This window comes from Arvicola amphibius, chromosome 9, assembly GCF_903992535.2.
Source record: "Arvicola amphibius chromosome 9, mArvAmp1.2, whole genome shotgun sequence".
NCBI classification, from domain to species: domain Eukaryota; kingdom Metazoa; phylum Chordata; class Mammalia; order Rodentia; family Cricetidae; genus Arvicola; species Arvicola amphibius.
This window is the reverse complement of record NC_052055.2, coordinates 114,234,392-114,247,407: the sequence shown is the minus strand read 5'-3', so window position 1 is coordinate 114,247,407 and position 13,016 is coordinate 114,234,392. Positions and strand designations below refer to the sequence as shown.

The following is a 13,016-nucleotide window of genomic DNA, read 5'->3' as shown; positions in this document are numbered from 1 at the left end:
TATTAGCTGGGTTGGTGTTTACCTTCTTTGGTAGCATAAAGAGTACCTTCCAGTAACATGAACACTAGTCAGTAGGGGAGAAAGATCCAGAAACCAGCTTGATTTCTCCGTGTTTAATGAGTTGTGTAGATGGTGTCTTGAGCCAAATAGGGCCCTACCATCAGTATGTGAATAGTAACTAATAGCCATGCCAATAGCCTGGGTTATTTTGGGGTTCCCATAAGAATCCTTTGGCCAATAACTTGATTCGATAGAACCCATTCCTAGTACCGAAAGCTTCATTTTGTGATGAGGGATGTCTGCTGCCTCCCTGTTATTTGGTGTTTCCATTTAGATTACCTTCACACACACACACACACACACACACACACACACACACACACACACACACACACACACTCAAGATTCTACTGTATTAGGTTTCCTTACATCCCCTCAAATGGCCCTTAGTTTTAGCCACATCCTCCCAGTTTGATCCTGTTATTTCAGTTCTCCCCATTCATCCATAACTATCTATTCTATTTCTCTTTCCAAATTGATACAATCCTTCCTGCAGTCCCTTACTCTATACCTAACGACTGTGGTTATATGTACCGTACCCTGCTTATTGAAGACTTAACAGTTAACATCCAAATATAAGTGAATACATAATATAATTGTCTCTCTGAGTTGGGGTTGCTTCACTCAGGATAATTTTTTATAGTTGTATCTTTTTGCCTGCAAATTTCATTTTTTTAACAACTGAGTTTCATTCATTTGTATAAATGTACTACTTTTTTTTATCTATTATCCCATTGATGAACATTTAATTTGTTTAGAATTTCTGTCTCTTATGAATAAAGTAGCAGTGAACATGGATGAGCAAGCATCTCTGTTGTAGGATGTAAGGCCCTTTGGTTATATATTCAAATGTAATATAGCTGTATCTTGAGGTAGATCTATTCCCAGGTTCCTGAGAAACCACCATACTGATTTCCCTAGTAACTGTACAAGTTTGCACTCCCACCAGCAACAAATGGGTGTTCTTCTTACTCCACATCCTTGCCATCATAAGCTGTCATTTCTTTTATTGATTTTAACCAAGATGACTGGTATAAGATGAAATCTCAAAGTAATTTTGATCTGGATTTCCCTGATAAGTAAGGATGCTGAACATAATCTTTAGATACTTCTCAGCCATTTAAGTTTCCTCTTCTGAGAAATCTCTGCTAGGATTTGTAGCTCACTTTTAAATTTAGTTATTTGTTTTTTAGCATCTAGGTTAGCTCTCCATATGTTATGAAAATTAGCCCTTTATCAGATTCTCAGTGGTGAAGTTGGCAAAAATATTTTCCCATTTTGTGTGCTGCCTCTTTGTCAGAGAGATAGTGTCCTTTGTTATGCAGAAGCTTTTCAGTTTCATGAGATTCCATTTATTAACTATTGGTCTGGATGCCTGTGATAATGGTACTCTCTTTTGAAAGTCCTTTATTTTGCCAGTAAGTTTAAGGCCATTCTTAATATTCTTTTCTATTAGAGTCAGTGTATCTGGTCCTAAGTAGAGGTCTTTGATCCATCTGGGGTAGAGATTTGTGTAAGGTTACAAGTATGAATCTATTTGCCTTCTTCTACATGCAACCATCCAGTTTGGCTAGCATCATTTTTTGAAGATGCTGGTTTTTCCCCCGTGTATATATATAGCTTCTTTATCAAAATTTGGGTGTCCAATGGTGTGGAGATTTATGTCTGAGTATTTCATTATATTTTATTGATCAACTTGTCTGTTTGTATGCCAATACCATGCTGCTTTAATATTATAGTTCTTTCATCCAATTTGAGATTAGGGATGGGAATACCTCCAGTATCTCTTTAATCAATAAGGACTTTAAAAACGATCCTGGGTTTTTGTATTTCCATATAAAGTTGAAAGTTGTTCTTTCAAGGTCTGTGAAGAATTATGTTTGAATTTTGATGGAGATTGCATCAAACCTTTAGATTACTTTTGATAGGATGGCCATTTTATTAACTTAATCCTACTGATCCATGAGCATGGGAGATCTTTCTATCTCCTGATAACTTCTTCAGTTTCTTTCTTTGGTGCATAAAAGTTTTATTATTCATTTTTTCCCTTGTTTGGTTAGTGTTATCCCAAAATATTTTATGTTTTGAGGTTACTGTAAATGGTATTGTTTCCTTAAATTCTCTCTCAGTTTTTATTTTTTATTTAAGAAAACTACTAATTATTATGAGTTATTTTTGTATTGTACTACTTTGTTGAAAGTGTTTATCAGTTTCCTGGTGGAGGTTCTTTGTAAGAGGAGGCTTACTCTCTCTCTCTCTCTCTCTCTCATATACATACATATATATATATATATATATATATATATATATATATATATATATATATAGTGTGTGTGTGTGTGTGTTTAGATTTCCTGCCTGCCTTTATTATGCCCTGCCATAGACCAAAGCAGCTTCTTTATTAACTACTGGTAATAAAACATATTCATAGCATACAGAGGGGAATCCCATATTAGTTCTTGGGTCACAATATCTGCAAATAAAGATATGCTTACTGTTTCCCTTCCTTTTTGTATGCCCTTGGTCTCCTTCAGTTATCTTACTGCTATAGCTAAGACTTCAAGTATTATATTGAATAGGAATGAAGAGAGTGGGCAGCCTCACTTTTCATGTTTCTGATTTTAGTGGAAATACATTGAGTTTCTACTTAGATTAATGTTGGCTGAGTGCACCAGTTTTTAGTATGTATAATGTTTAGTTGTTTCTGTATATTGTGTATATTTCCTAGCCTCTTACTTTAACATTGAAGTAAATTGTGGATCATTTTCCATTCATACGAAAAGTCAGAAGGCCCAATGATATGGTCAGTGTAAATCCTTGGTAGCTAGAGCACCCTGTAAGCTGGAAACTCAGTAGGACAATTTGAAAAACTTTATAAAATCCTTTGTTTTTTATATTTCTACTGAGGAAAGAGAAAAAGTATCAGGCACTGAATGCTCTCCTGTTGACATTTGGAATGTGGCATGTTGATATATTTTTGGCTCGGGGCATTTATTACCTCGTGGCATTTTGCCTCAGCTGTTTCTCTGCACAAAGGGATAATATACTGCATAATTAATTCAACACGAGCCTGCCAGTGCCACACCTGGCTGTTCAAAAAAAATACAGAGCACAGGTACTCAATCCTTTTAAAGGGCTAAAATCATGCTGAAGTAATTTGAAATACCAAATCAGAATAAATTAGGCACCTCCAACACACACAACTCATTTTTTCAAGGTGGAATTCAAGTCAAATACGGTCATACATTTTAAAATTAATCTAAATTGCCTACTTCTTATCAAGAACCATCGAGCGAACACCCTACCAGGTGACAACATGCGGCACTGACAATGAGAACTATAGATGGTACTATTAAAGTCTTTTCCAGGAGGTGGGTTGTGTCCATCAAATGAACAGCACATATGATGGATGTTTTTTCCCGTGGTGTAGATGGCAAACTGAGAAGTTTAGAGATACCAGGCGTGTTACCTAATATCACCGAGGATTTTCCTTCATATTGGCTTATTAGTAAGTGTCCTAGACTGTAGCAGAAAACATCTCCATAATTTATTTCCACACCAATTTGGGAAACAATCAGAGAGTTTCAAAATACATGGCTAAGAAGAGTTTAACATAACCTAACACAATTTACACAACTTTTGTCTTTTACTTCGACATATATTTCATAGATAAATATAGATCAAGAAGAATTCTTAGTAATGAGTACTTGGAACTCTTTGTTCCAAGTAAAGATGCACTTAATCTTGATGCTCAGATCACCATTACTTTAAAGTTTCTCCAGACTTCAAGAATAAATTCCTTCTCAGAGTTCAACTGCTTACCAAAGATTTCAATTTCTTATTACCAAGGTAGAGATGTGATAGAGTGGGCAGTGGTAAACAGAAACTGCGCCCCTGAAGAACTGCTCTACAGCGCCATACCTGAGACAGTACTAACCAAGTCAGTAGCTTTGTTACTGTCTCTCTTGTGGATTAGCTGAGACAGTCCTAACTGAGCCTGTGGTCTTTGTTACTGTCATTCTTGTGGATTAGCTGTTGCTTCTACTACCTGAATCTGAGGCTTCTGAGCATCTGTTTGACCTTGGGGGAAAATATACATTTTTTTTTTTTTTTGCCATTTGAATGTGTTGTTTATCAGTTTTCCTTGCATGGTCTAAGTTGCCATTGTTTCTTCTCTAGGTATGTGTACAAGGCCCCCATAAAGCTCCATGGGAAACACACTGCAAAGAATTGTGCTAAAGACTGAGCAGGGAGTCAAATTTGGTATTTGAGACATTATTGAAATGGAAAGGAGGCCTTATGAGCAGTGTGTTGAGACACCTGGGGCTTGCTATGGCAACCAGGGAAGATGCTGACTTTACGGGGACTGTTAGAGTCCTGCTTTAAGAATACCCTGCTTAGAAAGTAGAAAGGCAAATTGGTGCTTGCCATTCTATTCTTACTTTAAAGGACCTATAGTGAATTAAAATATACAACTAATGTGGCTGTTTTTATAATATATGATTATTTTAAATCAATGTAGACACATGTGTATTAAACTCTTTACATGTGCTTGTTTGTTATAGAACAGAATGGGTAGGAGTTGTTTTTATTTATTTAGTATATGTTTCTTAACATATCAGGTAATCAATTTAAAATAAAACTTATTCAACATCTACTATTTGAGGTCACTGGATTCAAGCTGGAATATAGTAAAAAATAAAACCCTCACTTTCTACTGAAAAAGAAATAGGTGATTGAGTGTTATATAACACTTGTGGTGGGTATATGCAAACACAATTTTACATTATTCAAAATAAACGTTTAATAGTAAACTTAAGCTTAATGTATGAAATACTTAAGACATGGATTGATGGAGAAGTGCAGGAACAAATCAAAATCAGGTGTTTGTAGATGAGGTGTTTATGAGAGAGTAGAGATAAGTTATAGAAAAGGATAAGATATAGCATTACTTTGAACAAAATGCTGAAAAGCTTTTTACTTACTTGATATGCCCCATTGAACATCAGTATTTTCGTTTATTCTAAATAGTCAAATATCAGAACCGAAACGTTCTTTGAAAACTAGCTTTGGTTTTGATGTTTGGGTGACTAGATACAGAAGAGACAGAAGGTTAGGGACTTCAGGGTTAACAAAAATACCTTTAAGTGAATTGTTGGCTTTGGGAATTGGGGGGGGGGGAAACACAATTGAGCATGGTAAAGAGGTCAAAAAAGTGGGTTTGGGACATATTAGAGCTAGCCATGAAGGATACAGTGACGGTATAGAAGCAGTAACTATAAAACCATGACAAACCAAAGCTTGGAACCTAGGATAGAGCTGGAGACAGAGATGCAGCTTCAGCCTATTTAAAGAGAACCAGAACTCACGGATGTGGTACTAATTTAGTCTTAACAAAAACTGTATTATGGCAAAAATTTAAAAACAGAAAAATCTAGATATCCTTACATTTAAGAATAAAAAAATGCAACAAGTTTTTTCCAATATGAGTAAAACCATAAAACATTTAAGATATTGAACTCAAAGCCCTATGTTTATAAAACATGTTTATCTCTAAATATATGCTCACTTAAAATTTAATAAGAAGCACAGACGTTAAATTTTATAAGTTGGAGTACACTTGACCACATTCTAAAAGGTTTTTTTTTTTTTTTAAGCTGATGAATTCTGTGTGTGTTATAGTAGAATTAAAAATATCACTGAGGTAATTCTTGGAAAACTTCCCAAACATAGAGAGGTGAGTATTGAAAGGACTTTTGGAATCTAAGGAATTAGTTTGAGAATCAGACAGTGTGTAATTAGAGTCAACATGTGTAGTTCAGCTGGCATCAATGGTTATTTTTCTCACTCAGAATAGCAAGATCTTATTTATTAAAATTTCCCAAATTTTTGCCAGGATATGTAAAGGAAAATTAAAGACTTAAAGATAGAAGATAGGGGGGATGAAAAGACAGACATAAACAAAGAAATTTTACCATGAAGTTTTAAAATGAACTCTTGTTTGACCTGAGCTTTGGAGTGGATTCAAGTAACGATGTGGAAAGACACATGGATTTCTAAAAACTTCCTTTCTCCCGTGGTCTTCTTAAGCACAATTTGAACCCCTCTCCCCGCCGCCAGCAACATTTGTCTACAGCTAAACCAAACAGAGATTTGACTGAGCAGAAACAACACTGTCAGTGCCTAAGCTACTTCACAGATGTTTATGCCCACTGCTCTAATAAGGCTATTTTTCAACTCACTGTCTTGCTCTGGGCAAGTAACAGCAGAATTAACCTGCTAGCAACCCGAGTTACCCATCCTAAACATGGTTCCAGTGAGTGCCACAGGCAGAAATATTGAGATGCTTCTTCAAATCCCATAAAATAGAATCATAGCTTTATGGAAACTTTAAATGATTATAGTTTGAAGGCACTGAGTTTTGAAGTAAACACATTGTGTATTTTTTTTCCTGGATGGCAATACAAATCATCTCTAATGAGTAACTATCAACTTCCATATTTATGGATATAAAAATTTACTTTTCTTTGTTTTACAGATCATTAAGGAATGAATCGATTTCTTAGAATGGTGAAGTATGAGGCTGGAGAGATGACTCTGAGGTTAAGAGCACTTACTACTCTTGGAGAGGACCTGCATTTAGAATGTTCCCAGAACCTGTATCATTTGGATCACAACTACCAGGAACTGACTCTAGTTTCTGGAGATCCAGGACACTCTTTTGACTGCTAAAGGCACCACACATATATGTGCAGACATTCACACATGCACAGAAAATAAAAATAATATGAAATATAATGATTAATTATCCTAGAATTTTAATATAGCATTAATTCATAAAGCATGGGTTTAAGAGCCACGCAAAGGATTCCTTCTCATGTGTTTATTTTATTTGTTTGAATGTCTCCATTTATCCAAGAAAGCATCTAGCATGCTCAGAGCTCCTGAGGTTTCTGTTAACTGTCTTTCATGGGGGTTAATTTATCAGAGATTTCTTGGCCAGACAGCAGTCCTCTCCTTGTATTATACTAGTAAGTTAGAGGCAAAGGAACAGATCAGCCTATAGAAAACACAGTAACTGTAAAAGTTGAGGTACATCTTACTCGGGTCCTGATATTCAGTGTGTGAAAATTATCATGTATAATGTGATGATGTTGAAGGGGAGTCAATGGCACATCAGGCATCATCGTTTCCAGAGGTAGCATCAACGCCCAGCTTAGCACATGCCACAGGAGCCACAGGACTCCTCTGAGGTGGTGTGTAGTGTTGGCCAGGCAATCGGGTTAAGACTCTATTAGTGATCATATATATCTTTCACTTTTACACACACAAGCATACACAAATGAACGCACGCACGCATGTACACACACAGTGTGCATAAATACCCTCTACAATTCACTTATTCATGCAACCATGGGAAATTATGTAAATTCTCTGAAAGCTAATCTGCAAAATTTGCATAAAGATAGGGCCTCTGCAAGAGAGATATGGGTATGTTTGCTCAGTTAATATTTGTTTAGTTCGTGAGTTCATGGCAAACTGGACATTTAATATTACTGTTGGTTACTGATATCATTTATCTGACTCCTCCAAATCATGGGATGTGAATATAAGATTTCCAGCTCTTAATAACCTCAGGGTATACTGTTGCTCAAACTACAGCTTCAGTATTTCCTCAAAATATCAAGTCCTATTAAACAGCCAATGTATAAACTTGATGAATATAATTATTTCTATTCCACTAATCCTTCCTGTTGGTGTCTTAGTAACTAGACAAACTAACATAGTAACAAATTAATACCAATGTATTTTCAACATTCTCATTAAACCTTACAAAAATACCCTGCTATTCCCCACTCATAGTATCTTTTCTTACAGAAATTCAAATATTAATATCAAGACAAAAAATTAAGTTGCCCACCCATTTTATTTACACAATGCTGATTAGCTTTTGGCCCTTCAAATTTAATAAATGTTTGCCATGGTCTGTAGCCATTAAACAGGTCAATGCACCTGATCTCAAAAATATGATTTGCATCATATAATAAGTGTCATATACAATAAACATCTTCAGATAATAAGCATCACAACATTAATTCTTCATGTGTTTGTTTTTATGCAGGCCAGTGCAACAGTGGTCATTTATACTTTAACTAAGCTCTCACACATTTAAGATACACTAAGCGTGAAGTCTCCTACCAGATGTAAGATTGGATGAGAACTTTTTTAACTGGATAAAATTCTCAGAAAATTATCACAAATTTAGGAGAAAATATTTCTGTCATATCATCTAAATGCTCATATAAGAAAAGCAAACCCCAAACTTCTATTTTCACTTATGTTGAGAAAAATGTCTAAGATTCTCCGACTAATTATAATATTGAAAATTATGTTGGGAAACCCAGAGAGCTGGACAAATAACAGAGAAAGTTCGGGGAGATAACTCCTGGGAATTTAACTTTCATGAAACAATACATGTAAATGCATGGGCACACATGTGCTAATGCATGCATGCATGCACACATTTGAAAAAATAGTATTTTGATCTTATCTAGATGCCTTATTATGCTACAATTAGTTAATATTTTCTTAGTTTTTATTAATGTGCATTTGTTGTATAAAGTGGTGGGCTTCTTTCTGACATTTTCATTCATATATATCATGAATTTTTATTATATTCACCCCCAGTTGCCTTTTTTTTGATGTTTCTCATTTCCTGCTGGACTATTTTCTCTTTTCAAACACTCCTTCTTTTAATGTGATATATCATCAAATCATCTATTACACATTCATACATCTATCCAACAATTAGTCAATCATCTGTAAACTTACTTGCCCATCCATGTATGTTTTGCACATGAGAGACAACACACAGTCCTGTCCTTCTGAGTTTTTAATGTAATTTTCAGGAACATGCCTGCCTTAAACTCTTGCCCCTTGGGTATATGTATCTGGCACTCAGGATGTTCCAGATTGTGATTTTCAAATGCCTGAAATGTATAGTTCTGCTGGTATGTTTTAATACTCAGGATTGAATGTGAAAAAATATACTCTCTTATTTTGCTTTCCTGTTTCTTTAAAGCATATCTACAAAGGGTGGACATGTATACTCAGGATCTGCTAGCTTCTATTTCCAGAGAGCCCAGCAGCATCTCCAACCTTTGTGAATGTGTTAGCAACTGGACACTCTTCTAATTTACTGGTGAAAACACTTTTTAAAAATGATCATTTCTTCTTCTTCACTATCTGACAGCACTATAGGGACACCTTAAGAAAATACCAAAAAAGGAAAAGTAACTGCTTAACCTATCTACATCAGAAGTCCTGATGCTCCCATTCCTGTGCCCACACACTCGAGCTCTGCTGCCTGCAGGCATATGCATTACTCTTTCCAAATCTTCCCCCCCGCAATAAATTTTAAAAATTTATGTTTTCTGTAAGTATTTTCTTTCTTTCTTTTTTTTTAAAAGAGGACTAATGTAGGCCAAGACGGTCTAGTATATTACTACCAGGGCTAACCATGAAAAATGTAGAAAACTGTTTTGTTTGCCCATTTTTCTTTTGAATATTAATTATATATATGTGTGTAAATAAAGCATGCAAATTAATCCTTTAAAAAAAAGATTAGTCTCAGAGAGTTTGCAACTCCTTGAGATTCTTTCCACTTTGTAAAGGATAAAATTACACAATGTGATGTTATCTACATAGTATATAAAAATAGTGTTACATAAAACCAACATTTCAGTTCTTTGTAAGTAAATTTTGCTATTATCTACCACTGTCTGCACAGCATTTTGACAGGATTCTGATGGGTTTAAAGATACAAATAGAGTAGAAAAGATGAGCTTACTTACCGGAGTCCTCAGTTCAGGAATGGCCGCTTGGTAGGTGAGTGGACGGCAGTCACGGGTGTTTGGCACAAGGACACAGGGCAGAAACATTGGTCCGAGGTCATCTCCATCTAGAATGTCCACCGTGAGGGTAGTGGTGGTTGTTCGCCTCTCATTCAGATTCTGGGCACGGTCCTGATGTATGTAAAACAAACAATTAGATAACTAGATGATATAAATATCAGGTACAATTTAGTTTTATTAATTCTTTCTTCTTTGTTTCTTCTTCTTGCTTGCTTCTTCCCCTCCTCCTTTTTCTTCTTCTGTTTGTTTTTGAGGCACGGTTTCTCTGTCTCCTCAAACTCACAGAGCTCTGCTTTGCCTCTGCCTCTCGAGTACTGGTATTAAAGGTGTGTAGCGCCATTCCTGGCTCCATAAGTCTTCTTAAAAGTAACTTATCAATGTCTGATTCTGACCTAAAATCTTTGTTACTATAACATAAAACTTTTGAAATAGACTAACAGTATATTACTTTCTTCAACCCACCTAGAGCTAAAATGGTATCAGATACAATCTGAGGTCTATAGCAGAGATCTTGCACTTGACTGCAACCCACTACTCCATGATCTCCCCACTAATATTCTTGGTAAATGCCTTGATTTATGCCATTCTGTTGTGACTATAAAAGTCCACGTGATCTTCCTTACAGTGGATAGTGCCATCAGAGAAGCCTGAATGGCTGCTTCCAGGTCACAGTCTGTCTTTTGTATATAGTTCAGAATAAATTATCTCCTCTTCCTTTGTTACAGCGCTGTGCTTTCTTCATTATTGGGAATAACACAGAGTGCCATATATATCCTAAATAGCTTCTTTTTTTTACTAACATGTCATAGTAGCATAAAACTTTGCTGTAAAGAAACATCTCTGGTGGTTTGGGTTTGCTCAGCAAGTCTGGACTTTATGGGTATGTCTCTCTGCCTTTAGGTCTCTGATCTGCTTGATCCTTGTAAAATCCAGATGGCCTAAAACAAAGGTCCATCCTTCCTCTTAGAATGTTTACTCTGGGAACCTTGCCATTTTAATTCCTTCTCTGCTCCTGAGGGATGTAAATCTTTCCCATAGCGCTCTAACCTAAGCTTACTCCCTTTTAATGGCCCAGGAGTCATTCACTTGTAATATTACGGTTAAGGAATTTGAGTTTTCTACTCAACATCCATGGAAACATGGGAATAAAACCTTCTAAAAGACTTGGTCTGAATTCCAAAATTTTTTATCATCATAAGCATACAAAGGTTTATTTTTCCCATGAAAAGGACCATTATTAAATATATGATTTTCAACTTCATGCCTCAACCCTACATGCATGACAACCACCCTCCTTGAGAGGAGAGGATGCAACGCAACAGCTAAAAAGAAAAAACTCATTCATTATATGTCCTAATTTAGACTCTTGACTGCTTTTTTCTTCCTTAAAAATAAGATGTTTGCAAATTTTATTTTAAATTGGGATATTTAATTAACTTAGAAAACTGTAATTACTATGGACAAAAATGGCGCTTTAAAGCATTTTTCCTGAATTTAACTACTACTCTACAACCAGAATCATGTGTCATCCAAATTTGCATGAGACAGTTCTCATTACAATGAAGCTATATAAGTGGGTGGTCAAGGGTAACTGCTATCACAGGATGGACTCTGGCACTGTAGGAGAAGAAAGTGTACACAGATAGGAGGAACTAGAGACCTCTTGTCCACAGAAAGACAAAGGGAAGGCAATGGGAGTGCACAACCAGGAAACAGCTGTCTCTAATCAAGAAAGAGACCTCCCCATCCCTGAAACAAGCCCTGGCCAATTCTGATCTGGAGTTTTAGACTCAAAACTTTTGATAAAATAAATTTCTGTTGCATAAGGTACCCATTCTATGGTGAGATTGATGGAGTGTATCTGACATAGATTGGACTATAGATCGAGGGACTGGGATGCAGGAAAACCATCCACTATCAAAGCTAGTAGGCCTAGAGTCTCTGAGTTCTTATCTCATGAACTCAAAGAATGAAATTCAGAGGGCGAGTGAGTTTCAAAAGGAAACTTTATTATAGAATTATAGGTAAGAGCTTAAGAAGAAGACCATAGAGCTTCTGTTAACAGACGTGGGTCCTCAGAAATGGGGAACCACTGGTTTGTTAGAAGAGTTTCATGGGACCTGAGGCAGACACTGGGGTGAGGTACGGAACAGGGAAGCGGGGAGCTGGTTCATTCAGTCTGCTCATGCTCGAGGTATTCCAGTGTCTGTTTCCTTCCTGATTCACATGTAGCTTCTGGTCAGAGGTGTTGATTTGTGATACATCAGACCTCCCTTACAGCATGTCTAGCTTTTGACCATGACAGAACTGTTGGCAGGACCAAGGACCTTTCTGACTGCTAACACAGGACCAGAGGTAAAACTTTACTTTTTTGCATTTCTACCCTAAAGTCAATATAAATTACCTTAAAGCACAATTAGTTTGTTTCTCTTTTTCAAATCAAATTCTTTAATTATTTTTCTTAAAACTGAATCATTCAACAGATTTTATGTTCCACTCACTGTAGGTATTTTAAGTTATCATTAAAATCACTAAAATGTGGCAAAAACTTGTGCATGTGTTTTCAACACAGAATTATATATCAAAGACAAAAAAAATCTTATCATGAACTAACAAAGACCAGAATGAAGGTGAAAAACGAAACACCTTTGGACAAGATAAAGAAATGTGAGGAATGGCTGTGCCTAAGAGAAGGAATGTACTCATAGCTCCAAATCCCAGCCTGGGGACTAGGTCCACGCATTCTCTGGAAATCGGATGTAATTTGAAAAGCTGACCCTCCCCAGCCTTTGTATTGTCATTAATGCTCCAGTTTACAGACAGGCCAAGATTCCATAACCTGCCATCTCAACAAAAACTCATGGAGAAACAGATGAATAACATCAAAAGCTCATCCTAACCATTGACTAGAGTAGGGTTGGTGTGATTGCACTTTCTGTCAGTGCTTGTAGGGGACCAAACTGACTCCCGAGTTCTTAGGAAACTTCACAGAGGGTTTCAATACTCTAATCCCACACGGTAGCACGACGCCGCTCTGGTTCC

General features: G+C 36.3%; 1 protein-coding gene across 12 annotated transcripts in view; it reads right to left on the bottom strand.

Moving 5' to 3' along the window:
• The window catches only part of Pcdh15 (protocadherin related 15), a 535,963-nt gene that overhangs the window by 316,966 nt on the left and 205,981 nt on the right, over window positions 1–13,016 (bottom strand). For all 12 annotated transcript variants that reach the window (XM_038341596.1, XM_038341597.1, XM_038341595.1 and 9 more), the window contains one exon: window positions 9,915–10,085. In XM_038341596.1, the coding sequence (XP_038197524.1) occupies window positions 9,915–10,085 (171 nt within the window). The remainder of the gene's footprint in view (window positions 1–9,914; window positions 10,086–13,016) is intronic.